The sequence below is a fragment of the Apis florea genome, unplaced genomic scaffold (genome assembly GCF_048593485.1).
Source record: "Apis florea isolate Af1SG1 unplaced genomic scaffold, ASM4859348v1 contig_3367_pilon, whole genome shotgun sequence".
Taxonomy (NCBI): domain Eukaryota; kingdom Metazoa; phylum Arthropoda; class Insecta; order Hymenoptera; family Apidae; genus Apis; species Apis florea.
In genome coordinates this window covers 5,510,721-5,533,678 of record NW_028256746.1, presented here as the reverse complement: position 1 = coordinate 5,533,678, position 22,958 = coordinate 5,510,721, and the positions used below count along the sequence as shown (strand labels likewise).

General features: G+C 47.6%; 1 protein-coding gene across 3 annotated transcripts in view; it reads right to left on the bottom strand.

Annotated features, from left to right (window-relative positions):
* LOC100864217 (Calcium-independent receptor for alpha-latrotoxin) overlaps window positions 1-22,958 on the bottom strand; it is a 366,602-nt gene that overhangs the window by 230,450 nt on the left and 113,194 nt on the right. For all 3 annotated transcript variants that reach the window (XM_086912102.1, XM_086912103.1, XM_086912104.1), the window contains one exon: window positions 8,259-8,381. In XM_086912102.1, the coding sequence (XP_086768228.1) occupies window positions 8,259-8,355 (97 nt within the window). In that variant the 5' untranslated portion in view covers window positions 8,356-8,381. The remainder of the gene's footprint in view (window positions 1-8,258; window positions 8,382-22,958) is intronic.

Below are 22,958 nucleotides of genomic sequence, written 5' to 3'. Positions count from 1 at the left end.
AGCAGCCAGGAAGCGTACACGAGCTTCTTGTAATCCGCGCATACCAACGCCAGTTCGGGGGAAGGGAGAATGAATGCAGAAGCAACTTCTGCCTGCCAGGAAAAAGAGAGAGAGAGAGAGAGAGGACCACGGTTCGCGCACTAAATTAATGTAACGCGCGACTGCGACGGGCTTATAATCTGATCCCCGGTTGCACCGGTAGCTGTGTCGCTTTTTTACAAGGGAGCCACGAACTCGACCGATAAGGATTATTTGTTGAATCGCGGGTACAACCACTAATAACGGCGTCTTACGTAATATTCCGTACATATATTCACCGGAAGACGGTTTCTCGCTTAGGAGCATTCGAATGATGTAAAATACTGGTATCGAAGAAGAAGAAACGGGTATATGACGTGTTCGTTAGCGTTTACTGTTTTAGGTTTCTTGAAGTCGTTTCTCGAAGTTGATCGACAGGTATCCCTTTTTTCCACGAGGATAATCGACGTTAAAATGGAGAGAAAGACAATCCGACAAAGAGCGGATAATTCACAGTTTTCACAGTTGTTAAAGTTGGAAAGAAGAAGAAAAAAATTTGAAAAAATTCGATGAATCAAGATCCATGTTTCGCTCGAAGAAAGTAGTAATTAATCACGTCTCAAGCCTTTTCTTTTAAACTTTTGCCTCTTGGTAAAACGCTACATTCCTTTTCTTCTTTTTCTTTTCTTTTTTCTTTTTTTTTTTTTTTTTTTTTTTTTGAAACCATGTTTTCGATAGTAGAACGATAGCAGTAGAAGTTGAACGGAGAAAACAGGAGCAACAGAGGTACGCCAGCGTCGGTGGTCAGGCTGACCTCGATACTTCGATACGATACCGCAATATTTCGCAGGCTCGTTTTACACCGGGCGTAAGAGCGAGGAGCAACGGCTAGACAGGAATTTACAAAGCGGTTTAACGAAGTTCGCCGGCCGAAGAAGAAACTTCGGTTTAATTTGGCGCGCATTAATGCGCCTGGGAAAACTTCGACAGCAAGTTCCAACCCGCTACCGAGCCACGCTGTCTTCTTTCATTTTTCTTTCCTTCTCTCTCTCTCTCTCTCTCTTTCTCTCTCTCTCTCTCTCTCTCACCCTTCTTCTTTATCTCGTCGATCGGCCGAGAAAAAGGCGCGCTTATTAAAAAATCAATAGACCCGTGCCGTGAAACGGCCCCGTCACGTCGCCAATCTTTCCTTTAACGCCCGTGATATTCTCTCGAATTTCACGGGGAATATCGATATTTTCTCGCCTCCTCTCAGCCTCCTCTCAACCCTGGTAAAATTCTTCTGTAACGCAACACGCTTCATCCCTTTAGGCACCAAGTTTGCCCGGCTGGCGGGATTAAGCAGACGGGTTTCGCGCTAGTTAACTGCTTTATCGGAGGAACTTTATACTTTCTTCTCTCTCCTCCTCTCTCCCTCTTTTCGCAACATTCCTCATTCCTTTGCACGAAATAACCACCGTGAAATCTGCCCACCGTTATACCGCCCCTTTTTTCTTTCTACTTTTTTTTTTTTTTTTTTTTTCGTCGAAATCGTTCGAACCGAGTGATGAAACCGTTGTATTAAAAAAAAAAAAAAAAAAAAAAAAAAAAATCCTCTCTCCTCGGATATACACGGAGAAGGAGGAGGAGAATCGATTCGAAACGGGACGCTTATTAAGTAACTGCACGTTCAAAGTGAATTCGAGACTCCTCGAGTCGCTTTCACGCGACTTTAACCCCCGAAAATACCGGTCGCCAGTGTGTGGAGGTGCGATTGTGCGCGTGCATACCGGAGGGAAACCTGGAGGGAAAAGGCCGGAGGGGGTGGAAACGGTTACCCCAGAGACCCTGAGAGCCTCTTTTCTCTCTTTGAAGGGGGCGAGTCGACTTGGCAAAAAGGTCCCGGCCTCGCTGTGAGTATGAATGTTAACGAGAGCGTGATCGGGGAGAAAGGAGCGCAAGAAAGAGGAGGAGGAGGAGGAGGAAAAGCGGAAGAAGCCGGAACAGCGGTCGAAAAGGGATTGGTGGCGAGTGTGTGGGGTGGGGCGGATAGGAGATGGCGTCGCCTCTGGCCGAGAGAACGAAACGGGATTTCGAGTGTGTCGACTTTGTTTTCTATCGGGGAGAGGCGGGTTGGAAACGGGTCAAGCGCGGGTGCAAACGGCGGGATAGGAAGGGATGAGAAGTCGATGAAGAGGAGAGAAGGAGAAGATAAAGGGAGGCGAACTCGTACCCGGAGATGTGCATTAGCGAGGAACAATGGAGCGATCGCGCGAATTCCACACGAGAGATCGTTTTATTATCGCGAACAACCCCGCATTTCGTACGTCTTAATAAAGCTCCGTTTCTTCCATCCACCCTGCTCGCATCTACCTTTCGTTCTTTTAACCGCGGCTTCTCGCTGAAAAACTGCTTGCTCGCCCTCTCCCTTCTACCACCCGTGCCTTTTCTCCTTCCGCACCCTAAGATGCCTATTATCCCCTTTTTTATCGCGGTCTCGTAGCTGGAAACAGTTAACACGGGGCGAAAGGTAAATCCAAGAGCAATGTGTTAAATAGATAACGCCGATCCTTCTTTGGTACGTTCTTTTTCTTTTTTTCTTTTTTGGCACTTCGTTATCGGTAATCGGTTATCGGCAACCGCGCGCGCGTGTGTGTGAAATTATGGATTTCGAAGGAAGATCGAGAGGAGGTGGAAGTCGAGCCTCGTGCCACGAGCATCTAGTTTCGTAATAGGTTTCTCGTAAGGCGTGTCGTGGGGATAAGGAGCAACGATGATAGGAATGAACGATGCGAAGGGGGGTGGTGGTGAGGGGAGCTCGTCTCTGAGCGGTGTCTCGGAGCGGTGGGAAGCACACGGCTTATTCCGCAGTTATTTTTCACCGAGCGTTGAAAAATTGCCGCCACTAAGAAATCGGAAATCGATTACGTCGAGGAATCCAGGGGGTGGAGGAGGTGGCGGTGTCGTAAGGAGAGAAACTGATGGGTAGCGGCGCTCTCGCGGAACGGCGAGATCGATCTTGCGCCGCTCGCGCGTCGCGAGTCGTCGTCGTGTCGTCGTGCCGCTCGTCGACACCCTGATCCCTGATGGATTCTATAAAATTAAAGGAACCGTCCATGAAAATGAAATAGCTCGAGAAATTCACGCCAACGCTATCGATCTTTTTTTTTTTTTTTCAAGAAAGAAAGAAAGAAAGAAAGAAATGTTTCGAGGATATGGATGGAACAAAGACGATATCATTAATTACTCGGTTCTTTCCGTTTCTAACCTAAAGGATAAGTCGGTGACGATACGACGGCCTGTATTCGCCTGTAATGGTCTCCAGGTCTCGACCCAGAGAGGAAACTATTTCTCCAACTGAACAGGCTAACGTGGCGCGAACTATGCCACGACCCCGATAAAAAGGAAACGATAATCCAGCGTCGAGGGCTCCGCTCAACGGCTGCTCTATGCAAATGCCGGCACCGGGGGCGGCCCCACCATCGTGTTGAAAAAGAAAAAAAGAAGAAGAGGGAGGGAGAGGGAGAAAAGGAGGGCGAAGATTTTCAATTACGGTCGAAAACCGTAGGGGAGAGAAGAGCGGTGATCCTGCGCGAATAGAAAACAGGTTGAAATAGGGCGGCATCCAAGGTTGAATGCAATTTTTGAGGCGCAACCCGTACACGAACTGGGTCACGTACGCCGGAAGTAAACGTCACGAGAATTAAAAGTCCTCCTCCCACTACCTCTCCCTTTCTCTTCCTCTCTCTCTCTCTCTCTCTCTCTTTCTCTTCCTCTCTCTCTCTCTCTTTCTCTCTCTCTTCACCACGTCCAAGAATTCCGGCTGAAAGATTTCGTTCCTTCTTCGCCTCCTTCTTCCCATTTCTTTTTCCACCTTTCCTCCCGGTTCTTCCTTCTGCTTCCTGCCAATCGAGGGATCTCTCCTTCCCTCGATTTTCTTCTTTCGAGTCACGAGAGAGGCGACACGAGCACCAGAGACGAGAGAGACACGAGGATCACGGCAATCTCTTATTTTCCGCGCGACCGATCCATTCGGCGCGAATTGGAAAACGCGAGCGGCAAGAGAACGAAGTTCCACGCGACCCGGCTTCGAAGAAGCGGAAGAAGCGGTAGAGAAAGCGAAGGTTCGAGCGAGGGTTGGGAATCTGAGTAGTTTCGTGCGGGATTTCATTCGTTCGTTCGGTCGTTTTTTCGTCGAAGCGAGAGAGATTTTTGCGGGGATGAAAGCTCGTCTGCCGGTAAATACGCGGGTCGTTTTCTCCATCTTTTGTAATTATGCGCCGGGTAATAAAGATTTTACCGACACGGAGTAACAATTTAAGAAACATAATTCTGTTGCAAATTGTGCAAATATGGAAGAGAGGTTGAATTTAATTATCTTTATTTGTATCCTCGTAAAAGAGAATTAATAACGTGCAAATAACTCGGTGCAACGTTTACCGAGCAATAAAAACGTGGTTGTGCTTGAATCGAGAAATGGATATCAATGCTCCGCCAGTCGGCGGAGTCAGCGCGTTGATTTGATCGAATTAAAAAAAAAAATAAAATCGAACAGTGCGCGAACATTACACGTGCGAATATTAATTTCTTTTTTTCTTTCTTTCTTTTTTTTTTTTTTTTTTGTCTAATTACGAATCGAAACATTTGCGCGTGCCAGCGACTAATTAAATTCGCTACTCAGACAGATCGTTACCGTCTGAACGGGTAATCGCGGGTAGAACTCAATGAACTCGACGAAAACGCGTCGAAGGTACAAGAAGAAAGAAGCGACAGCTAGTGAACTGTGCTCGCAGCAACTGTTCGCGCATGATTGGAAATTAGATTAGTCACGTTGAAGTGACTTTCAACGAGCCTCCTCCTCGTCCTCCATTGTTACGTGGTTAAACTACGATACACATCGTGATGCGAGTGGAGGGAAAAAGGGGGAAAAAAAAAAAACGCGCTATCTGTGTACTTAACCTTTGCGGTGAAAGTAGAAAAATTGTAGAGAGAAGTTAATAGACTCGTTAACTTATACACCTTTTTCTTTTCGTTAACGATTAAAATTAACTCGAATCCGCACTTTCTACACTTGGATAGTGATAATCGCAATATCTTAAATCTTGCGTATGCGTATTTAAATTTTCAATTTCCACGGATTCTAAAAAAAAAAAAAAAAAAAAAAAAAAATCGATCAAAACTGAAATTAAAATAAATATATAGCTCGAATGGAATACCGCGAAAGATTGAAATGACGATAATACACAATAGGATTTCCCGACAATAGGATGTTCCGTGTTAGAAATCCGGAACAGAACGGAGAACTTGAAAGAGAGGAGAATCACGAGTTCGGTCACGAGGAACGAAGAGCGTACGCGAGTGGGCGGAAAACCGAAAAACCGATCCGAAGAACGTTGGATAACGTATCGTGGAACGAAAAGAACGGAAATTTCCGCGGAGAGAGAGGAAACAAGTTGGAAAAGCGGCGTAATGCGCAGTAAATTGGGGCCACCGTGTGTTCCCGATGTACCACAAATCTTGGACGCTAAGGTTCGGTGGCAAAGTTACGGTTAGGTGGAAAAGCAAGAGGGGGGGAAAGGAAAAGGTCACAGGTCGGGACGAGACGAGGTTGTTTGGCCGGTGGACGTTGAGCATTTCCGTTTCCAACGACATTTCTCAACTATCGCGTCCGACGAATGTCGCAGTTGTACTCCTTATCGGCTGCGACGCTCTCGAATCGAATCGCGGGAATTTAAAGCTGGCTTATTCGCTCCGTGCTCGAATCTTCGAGTCATCGATCAATCGCGGGCGAACAATTGGGAAACAACGTGTTTTCATTCAACGTATGGTAATTATTTTTGAAAAATTCATTATTGTATTAATAATCTTTTCTAATAACGATTAATTAATTCGACTCGTATTTATGGAGAAAGACTCGTCTTAATATTATATAAGTACAAAAAATGATTTATATAGTAGAACAAGATTTCGATCCCATCCAATATCAATAGATTGTGATCCATTTATTATCACAAATTGCCCTCGAATCGGAAATGTTCGAATGATTCTCGGTTGCCAATAAAAAAATTGATCGCGTCGCGTTATAAATCCTTTATCTACCTGCTGCCATTTTTCTTGCCACCCGGAATCAAAGTGAAGGTGGAGGGAGATGAAATCCGTCTGAGCTGTCGACCGCATACTAGCGCACAATGCCTGAGAGATTTTGATTTATCTATCGCGCGAGTTGTCCGCGCGCGAACAGACGAATCCTCCAAGGCAGAGCGATACGAAGGCTTGGAAGGAGCGAAGGGCAAAATAGTGGAAACGCGAGGGGGACGACGACGGTTGCGCGCACGGATTAGACGCAGCCAAGTGTGTGATAACGCGAAGGAATAGGAGAGAAAATCTTCTCTCCCTTCTGGTTTCACAATCCTCATTCGACCCCTGCCGACTCGAAATCGCTCTCGAGACTGGCGCTCGTTAATACTCGGTTTCGCTTCGACGTGCGCGCACCACGAAATTTCGGCTTGGTTGCGCGACCAAACCGGGAGAGATCTCCACCCTTCTCACTCGTGCGTGGAAAACACGACCCGTGTGTTTTTTTTTTTTTCTTTTTTTTTCGAATTGGCAATCCAATGGATTTGGAATCGCGTGCGTTTTCTTTGTATCGAACGAACGAAACTTTATCTCTTATCCAGGAGAAAGGTGTTTCGTCTAACCGGTATTAGGGGATATTTGTCACGAATTACGCTCCCCTTCTTCGATCTATAAGAGTCAAAGTTGAATCGAAGGGAAAAGAGGCCAGGCACTTATTCCTCCGCCCATCCACGTATTTTTTTTTTTTTTTTTTCAAATATTTAACCTCGCACAGTTAACCACAGTGAACGCGTGTTTGTCCTCTAATTGCATCCTTGCTCCTGCAAACACACCCCTTCCCCTCCCCTTTCCTTCGATTCTTCCCGCAACAACAATATCACTCGACACGGCAATCTTCTCCTAAATCGATTAGCGGGGCGAACGAGTTAATTCTCGACCTCGGCCTACGACCGAAACCCCTGCCATCCTCCTGTTCCTTCTCAAGGGTCTTTCTCAAGGGTGGACGAGTTGCGGAGGGACGATCCTCGCCGCGATAGCGGAGGGACGTAACAGGCCGCCCAATGTGTACACACACACACACACACACACGAGGCTATTTCCATCCTCGTTATTAAACACACCGTGTTTGCTTTCCGATAAATGTTTCAACGGTCAACCCGTAAGCGGCGGCGGCCGCCGTGCTGCGGTTTCGCCCGACCGGATATGCAGTGCGTCGATCCGCGTTGTCTCCCTCCTCTCTACCCCAAAAACCTCGCCCCGTATACACGCGCAGTTTCATTCGACGTGTATTCGACGACGATAACTATTTTTTCCCGCGGGCGGGGAGGAAACGGGATTCGGCCCCGGAAACGGAACGGATTTTCATTTTCAAACGATTTTAATATAACGGTTTGATCGAGAGATTTAAGCACGGATTGTAATTGTTTTAAATAATGATAAGATTCGTTTGCGAACGTTTCTTTCTTTTTTTTTTTTTTTTTTTCTTTAAACGAGTTAAGTATCGCATCGTTTCTCCTTATTTTCATCATTTTCCATCCGAACGAATTAAGTGTTTCAGTTACGGGTTATATAACGGGTAGTTTTGACGTAGTTTTATATAAAGATGCGTATAACGGGTAAGGAAATACAGATTGACAATAATAATAATAATAATAATAATAATAAAGTAGAATTTCTAAAAGAATGATATTATCGTTTCAGCGAGACGAAGACGTAGAAGAGATTATCGACGTTGCGGAATCTGTTCGCGGGGGAAGAATAAAAAGGGGGAAAGGAAAGAAAAGGAGGAGAGCGAATAACACGAGCGATGCAATATTTCTTGCCGTGCAACAGGGTTGAAACGAACGTCGCGCGGTATCCGGACCCCGCCAAATATTTCCTCCTTACCAATTATCCGGCTGCAACAAAGCAGGAGACGCCGACCGGCAGAGGTCGGTCTTCTGCCTGCCGTTCGACCCCGTCCGTTCGTCCACAGCCTTTTCGTCGTCAACAACGACCGATTCGGCAATTTTTCACCGGCTTGGCGAACACGGCCCCGAACGGGGCTTGTAAATATTCGCGCACCCTCCCTCGGTCTGTGGAGGCACTTAATTGGCACAAGGACGGGCAGAGGCTGTGCGGACAGCTCTCCCCTCCGGTTTGGAATCGGCGCGGCGCGGTGAAATCGTAAATACTTTGCCACTCACCTATATTTCGCGCCGCGACGGTACAACCGCTGGTTACCAGCCACGCAAACACCAGCCCACTGAGTAGACCTTTCCGTCGACCCTTGCGGCACTCCATCGTCAAGTCCCGAGCTCCGACTACGCCTGCAAACAAAACAAAAACCGGGCATCGTTAGAGGGTGAGAGTAATTGCTACCGCGAGCGTTACACCGACCGCAACGCGGCCAGATTTTTCATTTCGTTGTGTTCCAGCATTTTTCGCGAGCAAACATCTTGACCGGTTGGAATGAGGGGAAGGGAATGTGGAGAGGAGAGTCACGTTGCGGAGTCGCGTTAAACAGTTGGTGTCGCGCAATATTTAAGCGAGCTAGCGAGATTGTACGCTATTTTCGGTACAAATTCTTGAATTTAAAATAAGCTTTAGTTTTCAGGGAAGGGAACGAAGAGAGAGAGAGAGAGAGGGAGAGAGGGAGAGAAAGAGAGAGAAATCGAAGAAAACTTTGTATTTATATCGATTAATTTCTTCGTCACGATTTCAAATTTTTATACCGGAATCGATAAGCGGAACGCGACAAAGCCTTTCTAAATTCCTCCAATCTATCGGAGATCACGCCTCGTGTTTACGCGAGTCCCGATACACACAGGCTGCGTTTTTTCCCTCCCTCTCTTTGCCGAGATTTAAACTCGATGTCAGTCGCGTTCTCGCGGAAATCCCTTTGTCGCGCGGCATTATCGAAGGAAAACATGTTATCCCCCCGATTCCACGCCTAATCCACCTGCTCGCGCACCTGCTCTCGCCATCGCCGTTGAAATTTCGTAACGATGACATCCCCGCTACCAGGATTTTTCACGCGCGAGTCGATTTCCCGTTATCCCTCCACTACACCCTGCGCCAAATCCTAGCCTGCGAACAATGTTCGTTAAATGTTTGTAATCGACGAATTTCGATTTTCGAGACCGCCTCGCCTCGCAACCTCTTCCTCCCCTCGATTTTGCAAAATGGAAAACAAGGAAACCGTGTGCGCGGCTAGGAAAGGAAATTGCAACGCTGTTGTCGGAATGGAACCGTGCAAATCAGCTTAATTCAGAGAAAACGCGAGCGGATTCGCGGCTCTCTCTCTCTCTCTCAACTCTCGAGGGTTAAGCGAGCGATCGGAGCGCGCGAGGCGAGCGCACTGCGCCCCGTGAATGTGGGTTAACGAAGGCAAAAAAGGAAAACAATTTTCGCATCAGCGTTTCGGCGCACAATGGGACGAATGAAAACATTCGGATCCGAGCGGGATCCGAGGGGCGAAGAATGTGGAGAACGAAACGAAGCGCGGCGTCCAAAAGAGAAAAAGGGCTGTGAAAAACAGAGGAACGGAAATAGAGCGCGGTAACGCCAATGCCGTGTTTCCCCTCCCCGCCCTTTTGCAGTCGGAATCCTACCAGAAACTCCCCAACTATTTATTTCCGTTAAGAGCTGTACGCTTATCTTATACCCCCTTTTTTCCCCGATCGCACTTCGGGAGAGAATGATCCTCCGTGTCGCCATCATCTCCGATTAAAAATTCAAATTACGTTTCGATCATTCGACCCAAACAGCTTCTCTCGCAGCTCACCGACCGCTCGACTTTACACGACGCGTTATTCGCAAGCGGATCACGATCCCGCGCAAAGGCACTAACGACCGACGCTTGGACCGTTGCCAGTGTACGTATCGCCGCGTCGCGCCGCTGCGAGTTGAACCGCGTGAATTTTTCCAACCAGTCTAATTAAATCGCGCGGAGTCTCCAACCGTTTTCTCTTTTGTTTTCCCTTCCCGGTCACGTCTTCGCGTCTCCACGGTGCGCTCTCAACAATCTTTCGCTCTCCTTTCCTCTTTCCCTCGTTCCATTGAACACGGCGGTTAATACGAGCCGGCAGGACGAACGCGCGATCGCGCGTGATTATCGCGGAGACATCTGTAAACTCGGGGGGGGAAACAATGATAATTGAACGGAGCGCGCCGTTCTTCTTCTGGCCGAACACGCACGCACGCACACGCATTACGCATAATTAATCCGACGATGCTTATCTCTCCTAACCTCGTGAATAGAATCGGCCGCGCGCGATTCCCTTTTCGTCGCCGCTCTCCACCACCGTTCCTCGCCACCTGAATCCTTCTCGAGGTTTGCCGACCAAGTCGATCGGTCGAACGCGCTACTCCTCTCTCTCTCTCTCTCTCTCTCTCTCTACGGAATTTCTGCCTCGTGAATTATTCGCCACGCTATGTAGACGCTAATTGTGCTCGGTAAATCCGTTTTTTTATATTATCGTTCGCTCGTCGTGACTCGATTGATCGTAATAGGAGGTAAGAAACGGGTTCGTATTTATATATACGAAACGATCGCGTAGACAGATCTCTCGTTGCGTTAGAGACGTTAAATGGGAAGATGGAACGAGAACGCGTTTGATAAAGCGCGGGGACCGGTGGTGGAAAACCTTTATGCGCGCGGTGATGCGTACTCGCCCTCCCGTTATCGGCTCGCGATCCCAGAAAAATCCCCAATTCGCGTGCACCCGTGCTTCCCTAGCGCACTAGCGGGGGAGGCAGAGGGAGGGACGTTATTGTTTGCCCCGGCGGTGCCGGGCTAATTACATTCCCACGTATTTGCACAAGCGCCACGATAATTGCGATAAACCCGATGACAACGCGATTTCCATCTCTCGCGCAAGTTGGCCAACCACGCGGCCTATCCCGATATACAATTGGCCCTCCCCCTAGTAATCGTACCGGCCGATTCTTTCTTCTCTTTTTTTTCTCCCTGTTCGAGCGGTAACCGGCTACCCAACCGTATTTTTCAAGATCGGTAATCGAGAGTCCTCCGCGAGGAAATTCCAAGAATCCGCCTATCGGATCGTCGAATCGCGTTTCTCCGGGGATTTATGCGTGTTTTTTTTTTTTTTTTTTAGAAGCGGTCATTGCGTTGCCACGATGATACCTCATATCTTGCGTATTCAAAGGTTCAGCGCGTGCGTGTAATTCGATGCGATGTTCGAACCTGGTCGATGAGGCGCGATTTAAAAGGTGATTCTGTAAATGTAATCCACGGATATGGGGCGAGAGGATGATTTATGGAGGTGGACGAATGGGGATTAACCTTCTGGCTATTACGGGCGACTATAGTCGGTCTGCATAATATGCCGCGTATACGATTGGAGATGTGTAGATACTTTTTGTTTTTATCATCAGTTTTTTCAATAAAGAAAAGTAAGGCGTAAACGCCAACGATCTTTCTCCGCGCACATTTTTGGCGCGGCGGCGAAGAAATCGCCCGTAGCGAAAGGGTTAAACGCAGTCTCGAAATAACGAAGCACGGATCGTCAACTTTTACGACCATGTAATCAACGATTTCCCGGCTTCTCATATATAATACGTATTAGTCTTAGGGATCCCGATTCTCGACGCGTACACCCGAATCTCCGCACGATCTCGATGCTCCACCTTTATTCTCACAATTCCCTCATCATTGTCCAAACGCTCTAAACTCTAAACATCGAGGGAAGGGAATACCCTATATAATAGAAACTTAGAGCAACACCTTCGTGTGAAATAAAATAATTCACCTTCATTTAACGAGATCTCTTCACGAAGCGAAAAAACTTTGGCGCGTTAAAAAGAGAGGAATTGCGACAATAACACGGGTAATCGGGCGCGATTCGATAGGTCGCTCGAAATCGTTTCGGTTACCTCGAGCGGAGGCGGTTGATGGCGAACGAAGCGGGATAACTAGGCGGCTTCGTCGGTCGTTCGGGCGCGATCTCGGGACGAAACGCGAGATGAGCGAGGCGTACGGAAGCACGCAAAAAGAGCGGTGGTTGCTGATCGAGGCGAAAATTATTTGTTGAAAATCGCGTTATCGGGCCTGGATTTGCAGGGTTTCAATTTTACACCCAGACGCATTTTAATGCGGCCGCGGAAACCCCGATCGCCATTTCCCCGTTGCAATTAAAAATAATTGCGTATTCGCGTGCGCCCCCGCGGAACCGCAACCCTGCTTTCCAGGCGTTCACCCGCCGATCAGTTTTGTTTCGTCGATGTACGAGGCGCCATGAGCTTGATTAGCCGGTTATACACACCGGCTACCGGCCGTTTGAAAGGATCGGGGGAATAATCGGCGGACGCGGCTCGTTGTAACGTCGCGCGCGAGCGTGCACTTGAAATTGTTTGATGGATTTCGCGTGTATGGTTAAATAGAGAAATATGTGTACGTATACGTGTAGGTATATGTGTAATAAATCGACGAGAATCTGTATCGGTCGTTGTTACGTCGGGATACCGGCCGATTGTTAGATCGGAACGACCGGCCTGTTCGAAATATTTGCTTAACGAGCGAAAGACACGGCCGGCTCGTGTATCCCTGCCGCAATATAGGGAATTAAGCAGATTTTCAGCCAGTTCCGCGTTTAACGACACCCGCTTAAAACCATATGGAACTATTAAAACCATACGAAACCGTACCCCCCAATCGTTCGTTTCTCTTTTCCTCCGTACGTTTTATCCGTACGTATCGAAGCAACGATCGTGTACTTGTAGAGATCGTAACAGGAATCGCGAAAAATTGTCCCGAATTTTAAATCGTGTCCGTGTTCAATTTGTCTCGAAACTGGACTCGAACTCTAAATTAAAATTACGAAATTACTTAAACCGTTGTAACTCCGCGAATAATGTTAAATCCTTGTCGATGAATGAGAGATCGTTGAGCTTTAAAAATTTTTCCATCTCTCCATCCTCGTTGCCTGTTCGGACCTCTAGTTTCACCGACCAATCTCAAGTCCCAGACGCGATTCTTGAAAGAGCGTTGTACGCGTTTCCAGGAAAAATATCCAGGTCGCTATCTAGATCGCGAATCCATTCATAACTTTTGCATTAAATGAACTACGAATACCTCGACAACCGATCGAGGACGACTCAAAAAGTGATTTTTCGACGGCACGAAATCTCCTCTACTTCTCGATTCATTCGAGTTTATTTAATTTTCATGCTTTTACATATATATATATATATATATCTATTAATGACGTCAAATAAAGATAACTCGAGATTAATTTTCGGCGTAATTATAACGTTTCCAACGTAATCGTCGCGCACACGTTTAACACGTTTCTCGCCATTTCGCTATCGAATCGCACACTGGCTCTGCGTTTAATGACCGCTGCTTAAAACCAGAAACCATTCGAAACAACGCCCCCGCAAACAGCTCGTTTCTCTTTTTTCTTTTTTTTTTTTTTCTCGCCCTTTTGTTTATTCGGCCGCGTCGAACGAGCGGGCGGTCACGCGCTCGCATAGGCCACAATGGGCCCCACGAACGTAAGAATTACCGGTCGTGGCATGCGACGGGGACATAAAATTGCGACGCGGCTCGCGTTGCTCGATTTTCTTTCGGCCCCGGGGTTGCAAATGAATAGTTCTCGCTCCGACGGCTCTCCCGGCTTTTCCCCTCTCGATACACCAGGACCAGAAAAGAAAGCCGAGCGAGCGAGCGAGCGAGCGAGTGGTGCGTGCACAAAAGCTGCGCAGCTTTGTTTCCGCTGCTATATGCAACTCCGCGTATAATAACAATTACTCCTTTGAATCGGTCGCCTCCCCGACTGGTTCCGATTGTTCATCGCCTCTCCCTCCCCTGTTCCCGATTTTCTGCTTTGCCACTTTGAAACTGTCGAGACCTTTGCGCGACTTTGTCCCCCTTTTACCGCGACGCGGGCGGAATACATAAAAATCAACATATGCTCGCGGAGCGAGAACAATCGCCGTTCATTAACCGATACTCGTGTTTTGCATACAATGTGCCCTCCCGCTGCCACCGTTTCTCTATCTAGCGGGAAAGGGGTAGGAAAGAGAGAGAGAGAGAGAGAGAATTTTCCTATCCTCGACAATCGAATCCAACGATCGTGTAATGTAACAAGCGGTTAGGACTAGAAATCGCAAGATGGTGGAAAAATCGGACATCAGTTTCTTCGTCACTTCCCGCAAACTCGGATGTCTCGGATAAATCGCGGCGCGGAAGGAAGGATCCTTTCCATCGCGCAAATGGAACGCGTGTCTTCCCGTCCACGGCGTGTCTCGAGCCGCCATTGGCGGGGCATAACGTCTTCCTTTTGCTGCATCGCGGCATGCATGCATGCATGCATGCATGCACGTCACGGAATGCGAGCTGCCAGCGGCGCACGTGCACCGCGGCGGAAAGCCGCGGGAGGACAATTGGAAACGGGGTCACGTCAGGGAACAAGATGGAGCGGAATAAAAAGGAGTTCCCCGACGGGGATGTATCGCGGCGTTAAATTTTATTTTCCCGTGGAAAACTTGCCGAGATCTGTTACCGTTATCTGATTCAAAGGAAAAAAAAAAAAAAAAAAAACAGAAGCAACGTTTTTAGCGTTTCGTCCACCAAGAAGACGCGAGGATCGATCGATCTTGTATCGAATCGATGGTAATCCTGTGCGATCAACGTCTGTTTCCGGTGTTTCGTCACAGAGGGGAAGAGGTGGAGGAAGGAGGAGTGGAATCGGGTCGGAGAACGAAGCGGGGAGAAATTCTCTTACAGATTGGCGGACAAGAGGCGGAAGACGAGGAGAATGGAGGGGGTAGAGCGCGGCATTTGAGTGGCAAGGGGAAGCGACACGATGGAATTTCAGAAATTGCGCTTGACATTTTCGCGTGCATATCCCTCTCTGTGCACTACCATCTATCCCCCCTTTCCTAGTCCCTGCACCTTCTATTTTCACCCGTGAAGGCGTCGACAATGCCTACCATATCCTCCTCTCCCTTTCTCCCCATTTTGCCAGATCGTTTCGCGACAACACACGAAACACACGATGGAATTTATCGAGGAGGAGGAGGAGGAGGAGGAGATTGATACAGAGCGTGTTAATATATTCGTGGAATATAGTTTGAGACGTACGTAAATCGAATATAATATTTCCGCGATGGATTAAAAATAGAAAAAATGGATTTCGAAATAATGGAGTATATAATTCCTCGAATATTAATCGATTCGTTTCGAGCGAACGAATCTATCCATCCTATCCTACCTCCCTTTCGCCCGATTGCTCGGCTCGAGCGCGCGCCTCTCCTTTCATCGGAGGGGAGAATCGACAGAGTAGAAAATACGGGATCTTTCCAAAAGAAAGGAAAGAATTTAGTAGACGACAAGTTCTAGCGACCAAGCTTCCGAACAGCGCCCGACTCGTAGAGTATCGGGGATCGGATGTTATTGCGGGGAGCGGAGACGAAAACTGCAAAATGGTGCACTCGATTATCGAATTGGAACGTTTCTGGCTTGGACAGAATCCCGCAGTCTTTTTCTTTCAGTCTTTTTTTTTTTTTTTTCCTGTTCGTTCGTTTACCGATCCCGAGAACGTATTACACTCGGAACCGTTCGATTTCGCGAACGTTCGCGATACGAATGAATTCGGCGAAGTCGGGATGGGAAAACTCGCGGCGAAACTTTGCAGAATTTTTCCGCGAAAGAATACCTCTTTCTCCGTGGCCACGTTTCCGAACAAAGGATTCCGATATTTGTGTTTGTGTACCGAAAATGCGGCCGCGCGGAGCGCGAGGAGAAAAAAAAGTGGGTTTGAAAAAAAGCGCCGATTTATTTCCAACGATCCGCGTCGTTCGTAGCGCGAATAAACGAATGTCGCGGTAGCGGCGCGAGATACTTAACGGCGAACAGTAGCGTGAAGCGGTGATAATTTCAAAGAGGGTCAAAAACGGTGGAGGGAGGGAGGGGAGGGAAGGAGGGGAGAGGAGAGAAGAAAAAACGGAGAAAGCGAAAAAAAGGGGGCGATAGAAGGCGTGCAACGTTGCGAAAGATCGTTCTCAATGGCGGAATGCTTCAAGTTGCGGAGTGGTCGAGCGTGGCGGGTCCCCGAGGAAAATAAATAGAAAGCGTGGCAGTCCGCGCGGAAAGAGGAGCGGGACAGAAAGAAACAATTAAAAGAACACGCGGCCGCTTTTCACTCGCGGGAGAAAATAATTAAACTCGGTGACGAGTCTATCGTTTCGAAGAAGGAGCTCTTATTCGGCTCGTTGAACGAGAGGCTTTTCCCTCTCTCCACGTCGTGGTGACGCCCCGATGATGGAAAATACGTGCATACATGTATCGGCGAGTGATAAAATTATTAATAAAAAAAAAAAAAAAAAAAAAGAAAAGAGCGCGCTTTCGACGAAGAACGTTCTCTCTCGAATTGACACGAACGACGAGGGATGAATCGCGTAGACCCCGCCATTACGAGAAATATTACCGGGGGAGGTAGAGAAATGGGAGGAAGAAAAGAGTGGGGGGGATAACGATTGTATTATTCGGCCCCTTTTAGAAAATTCAGCTCGATCTCCGTGTTCCGAGTACGCGATCCCGGCTTTGGCCTTCTCTCCTCCTCCTCCTCCTCCTCCTTCACGGAACGAGGGCTCACTTTTCACTTAAGACCGCCAAGGGGTCGCCTCCCCTTTTCTTCCTCTCTCTCTCTCTCTCTAACTGTTCGGCATTATTCGTTATTACCCGCGTGCGTGATGCGAGCAGGGCAAAACGGTATCGCCGATAAATCTCGGGGAACAGGGCGCCGGTCGGATAAAGTCCGGCTGGATATACGAGCGGTACGAAAGCAACAATCTCTTCTCTCTCTTTTTTTCTCCTATGCATTCTCGTGGTTAGAGGATTCTTCGTCCCCTTTCCTGGTCGGTCCAGCTCGCTTCTGGCTATTTTCCGGAGATTTCCGTCGGGACACGTCGGAAGAGCACGTCGGTTGAGAAGGCCTAACGTTGACGGAAGAAAGAAAACCGAGCGCTTCCGAATATGAGAATAACGTTTAAAGCGGCCACCTTCTTCGATCTCCTTTCCTCGTGCTCGCCGATTCTCTCGCCACTTCTTTGAAAAATGAATACTACTCGTGAATTTTCCACGTTGCGCGTATTATTTTTTTTTCGTTCAAAGCTCACGACGCTCCCTTCGTTCGAAAATAACAGAATTTTCGATGATCGGAGCCACCCCAACGACAAGCATTCCGAACGATAATCTCGATCGAATCTAGGATGGATTAGCGTAAATCTCTTCTAAACAGACGGGCGGCAGCAGGGTTTACAGGGCCCCGACCCTATTTAGAGGTCTCTATTTCCAATTGCCGCCGCCACTCTCGATCGAGAGACTCTACCACCACCAATCTCCACGCGAATCGTTAGGTCTGGCCGGCGGTATGAATAGGGAAACGGCGGTGAAACGCCGCTGCGAATTCCCGGCTTCCGTGCGATAAATCCAACGTCTATTCCGCCGTTACATCTAATGATTCCGGTTCGCTGCCTCCCTCTTGTTCCGCGCGCGACATTAACCCCGCCGACATTATATGCCGTGTCTGAACGGCCGGTAACGATTCCCTTAAAACAATTTATGCGCATTGATTAATAGGATAAAGCTCTCGAGTCGTGGGCCCCACTCTCTCCGTTCGCCGAGAGAGAGGAGGAGGGTGGAGGAGGAGGGAAGGGAGAGACGATAGGGGCGAGATATCGGGTACACGCAGCGCGAAATGCAAGGGACCGTGAAGCCATCAATTTAAATGTGCATTGGCGCCGGGATTGCTCGTCGAGAGGCTTAAATTCGGCAGAACGAAATGGTTCCCTGGCCCGATGAGGAGTCGGTAGGTATTACCAGGAAATAACGAGGAGCTCTTTTAATCCACCTTGCCGACCCCTCGATTAATCCCGCCAAGGGAATTCGCCAAGGAATTTCGAAGGTGGCACGTATTCGAATTCGTTCCCAAATATTTTCCGACCTCCTCCTCCTCCTCGAGAAAAGTACAACATCGTATCGAATGCGAGCTAATGCTATATTTCGTCGATGAGAATTTTCGAAAGCTCGCTTCTTCTGTGTTAACTTTGAGACTCGTTTGAAAATCGAAAAAAGAGCAGATCGATCCCCGCATCGATTTCCACAACATTTGACGCTCAAAAAAAAAAAAAAAAAGAAAAAAGTAATAAAACGAAAGAGCGATTTCACTCGAAGGGGGCTAAATTGGGGCTCTTAAAATACTGGCCACCATTATTCACAGACTTTGGGGATAGGAATAGCAGACAACGATCCATTGTCCGTATATTCCCGATTGAATGGCGGATGTTACAGGCGGAACCTAACCTGGCCCGTATTTTCGAAAACAATGATCCGCAGTATTGCGGTTACGTGCAGGAGAGGAGCGCGATACACTCGATACGCGGTAACCAGGGAAAACCAGTAATGTGTACACGGCACGGTTCCGTGAACACACAGGGCTGCGGGGGCGTATGAAAGCTCCGAAAAGCAGAACTGCATTACGGCCTGCAGCACAGTTGCATTAAGCCCCACCGCTCGCGCGTGGACACAAGCGCGAAAACAATTTTCCAGAATGCTTGTTTCGAAAGAAATCTTTCTCGATCGTCCCGTCCCGTCTCGCGGCGATAACTCGACTGATCGCCCCTTCGACTTTGTCGCGCCGAATCGCGACAAATTTCTCCTTCTCCGTTTGTTTACGCTCGTTCGAAAGGGGAATTCGAATTCGCATCTTTTCTTCTTTCCTTCCTCCCCGTTTTTCTTCCCCTCGATCTCCATCAGCTTACCGAGGTTGTTCAAGATTCTCGTGTCTCTCGATTAATCCCTTCGTAAGGGTTCCGCCGGTAAGGGAACCTTCTTCGAAAATCCCTTCTAAAGTCTTCAAACGCTAAGGCAAGGATAGATTAGATGAAATCGAATACGAATCGAATAGATTAAAACACGTGACGTTAATTAACGTCAATAATGAAACACGAAATATCGGAGATTGGTAGCGGAGGAGAAAAGAAATAATTTTTCATTCATTCAACGCAACATTTTGATTACGTATAATACGAAACAATCTTAACCCCGCGCATACATATCCGTTCCTAAACTTATATTACACTCTCGTTCCTCGAAGGGGAACTACGTTAGATCGGAGATAAGATACGAGAGAAACGCGCGTATCGAATCGTGTCGAACAAATAATTCGGCGGACAAATGTTTCGGTCAACTACAAAGAGGACGAGAGGCGAAACGAAAGAGGATGGACGAGGGAGGAGAAGGTCGAAAGAAGAGAAAAAAAACGAGATGAGAAGCGTCTCGAAGCGAGACAGACGAGAGAGAGAGAGAGAGAAAGAGTATGGTACACGCGTCGAGAATGTAGTAAGGTTATTAATTTTGGGACGGTGGCAGCGGTGTGACAAAGCCATCTGGCGTAATGGGCTTTTGCTCGAGCCGATTACAAGCTCGCGAGCCCGAAAGAGAGAGAGAGAGAGAGAGAGAGAGAGAGAGAGAGAGAGAGAGAGAGAGAGGGAGAGAGAGGAATTAAAACGAGGAAGGATCGGTTGGTGAATTGGTGGAACGTGAAAAGAAAAATAAATAAATAAACGAATGAACGAGTAAAATTCGATAGACGCTATTACTTATATATATACCGAATATCGAATATCCGATATCTCTGAATATCTCTTGATATCGGTGCACAACTATCGCGTTACAGGCGTGAAACGATCGTGAACCTATTTCCTTGGCGGGGAGGGAGCGCGTTTGTATCCGTAATCTCGCGAGATTACAACGTAGCACGCGAGAAATCCCGGTTTCGTTTTTATCTCGTGAAACTTTTGTAACTCGTTACGCGTTCTGGTTTCACGGATTGGAAAGAAGGTATTGGAAAGAAATCCAAAGTATAGTAGGTCCGCGATCGAGGGGCGATTATAACACGGCTGCGATGCGATTCCAGCGATTCGATCGATGTAGTAATTCATGCCCATTTCTGCGGTCCACGGCGCGCTGCGGTTTTGATTTGCAACCGACAAATGGAATCACGCGTCTTCGGCAACGTCTCGGCCATAATCGAGGCCAGGATCGAGGAAACGACGCCACCGATCCATCCACCGTTCCCCACGCCGCGGCGAGAATCCACTCGCGCCGCATCCTGTCCCCGCGAAAAACGTCCAAAGAAACAGGAAGCCCCGTAATCAAATCAATTTCGCGCCCCGTCTTTCCTTTCTTGCTCTCTCGAATCGATCGCTGCTTCTCCCCTCCTCCTGCATTTTTTTCATTTTTAACATCGCCGCTTCCCCTCGTCCACGAGGGAAGAAAGAGAACGAGCCGCTTAATATCGAGAATCGAAAGGAACAAAGGGGAGTTTCGTTCCTTTCGATCGAAGAAAATTTTCAATTATACGCCTCATCTTATTTATTTTTTTCGGTACGCGATTCGAGGCGTTTATAACGACTCGAGCGTGGATGGTCGATTTTTTCCATTCGTCCGTCTCTTTTTATTTTCTCAGAGCTGTCAGTGTGCGGATGGTGAGACGTGAGAAGTTTGTTTCTCGTAAACCCTCGCCATCGAGAGGGGACAAGTTTCGCGAGCTGATAAATATTCAATATTCCTCGAGATTATTCTTCGCCTTCTTGCCCGTTAACGGCGTCGTGATTCCCATGTAAATCATAAAGTATCCTTTTCGCGGGACACCGTTATTAACCTTCTTCTTCACGCTTCCTACATTCCGGCCAATAAACGTTCCTTGTACGCGATACAAATAATTATCGATAAATATCGATGCGCTGAAAATCGTGAAATGCGGAAATTTATTACCGTTCAACAGGACGTAAATTCCTATCTTTAGAAAAAGAAAAGAAAAAGATACGCTAATATGATTACTCGCTCGTTGAACAGATTTCTATTCTAACACATGTAATCCTATTGGTTACGTCAGTACATAAGAACTCGGAAAAGGATTCGTTCCTTCCCCTATTCAAATACATAATACATCGAATATACGATATATTCGAGATAACGAATACCGGATATACGATAATTTCCAAAATTTGGTTTCTCCTCTGGTGGAGAAAAATCACGGGAACAGAGAAGCAAAAATATGAGAAACGTTAGAAAGGGGAGAGCAGACGCCTGTAAACGCCAAGTAACCAGGGACCACCGACCACTTTGCGTAATTACCAGCTCTATCCGGTCAGGAGCGTGGTATTTAATCGGGCTAAAGTGCACACCCACTCTCCCTTTCTCCCTCCTCCTTTCCCTTCTTCCCTCTTTTTTCCACTTTCCGTTCCACGCACCGCCTCTCTTCGTCCATTTTTCATCGCGAATCCCTCTCTCTCTCTCTCTCCCCTCTCGGCCACCTTTCACTCCCATCCACGTGAAATGTTCGTTGATGAAACGAACACGGGCCGAGAAAAGCGGCAAGGTCGAGAACGCGGTGTAGCGAAAGAAGGGGGCGGATAGAAATCTTGGTTCGTTCGGGGATGCCCAAATATTTGACCGAGAAAATGATATCTCCCCATTTAGACTCTTCCCATTGCCTCGGGACCGCGCGTTACACTCGCCGGGGATGGATACGATTTTTCGTCGAACAGGAACCTTTTCCTCCGCTCTCGTTCGAGATTCTCGTTCCCCGCTTTCGAAAGCCCGCACCCCGTTCGTTGCTGCTCGTTTCCTCACGAAGGGAAGAGGGAAGATTCCACGATTCTTTTCTCCGACCGTTTCCTGTGAAAGTCACCGAGAGAGGAGAATAGGTTCGGTAATTTGCGACCAGGGACACGACTCCGTCGTGGTTGTGGACGAAAGGGGGAAAGAAATTTTTACGTACGAAGGAATTTTCGAGGAATCGGTGATAACGTTCGTAATTGGTTCCACGGACGGAAGCAATTTCCCTATCGGAGCCGGGGGGGGAGAGAGAGAGAGAAGATGATCGCCGATTACGAGTAGGCGGACGAGAAAACCGTTGATGCAGTGCGTTTCTTGGGGAAAGAAAAATTTTGCTAAAAGAAAAGAGAGGAAAGGGGGCACGAAGGGAGGAGGGATGGCGAGTCGAGTGTCTCTCGTGCGCGCATAGGAGCAAAACTGGGTCTTTCTTTCTCGGTCCGCTGGACAGATTAAAACTGTAATTACGAGAAGAATGGTTCGCTAAGAAATAGAATATGGCCCATTGAACGCGGCCAACGACCAACCCGGGAAAATTACAATAATTTCAACGCGGAGACGTGAGCTCTTCCACCGTCGTCACCTTCGTTCCGTTCTTTTTCATTTTCTTGTATTTTTTTTCTTTTCTTTTCTTTTCTTTCCTTTCCTTTTCTTCGCGTTCTTCGTTAATCACGTAATCACCTGGTTTTCTCGTGTCAAAAATTCAAAACTGGCTGTCGTAGGATTTCCTTTTCCAGATAAAAAAATTCCAGATATTTTCCCCCTTGCTTACGAACGACGGAACTCGAGATTATCGGTTCCCTCGTTCTTCTCTCCTATATCCATATCTATACCGCGTTTCTCCTTCGTGCAATCTTCATTGCATTTTCATGTCCCCCGATTCTAGCACGTCATCCTCATATTTATGCAACGATCCTCTTCCCGTTGGGCCCACAATCCTAGATTTTATACCGCGGTAATTGTCCGCGGGAATCGATGATTCGCGAAAAGAAAACAGGGAAGAGAAAAATCTCGGTAAAAAAAAAAAAAAAAAAAAAAAATTCCTCTTTACCGAGAAATCCCCGGGCTTCACTCTCCTCGTTAAGCAAACTATTTTTCAGAATTTCCAAGTCGAGATTCGAGAGCGAGACGGGAAGAGAAGGGAAGAGAAGAGCGGATGTTTTAATTTTTCACAAGGCAATCGAAATTTTTCAAACCCGTGGAAAATTCGCGAAGCCGTAACCCGTGACAAGGGGGGATGGGGTTGATGGGGGGGGAG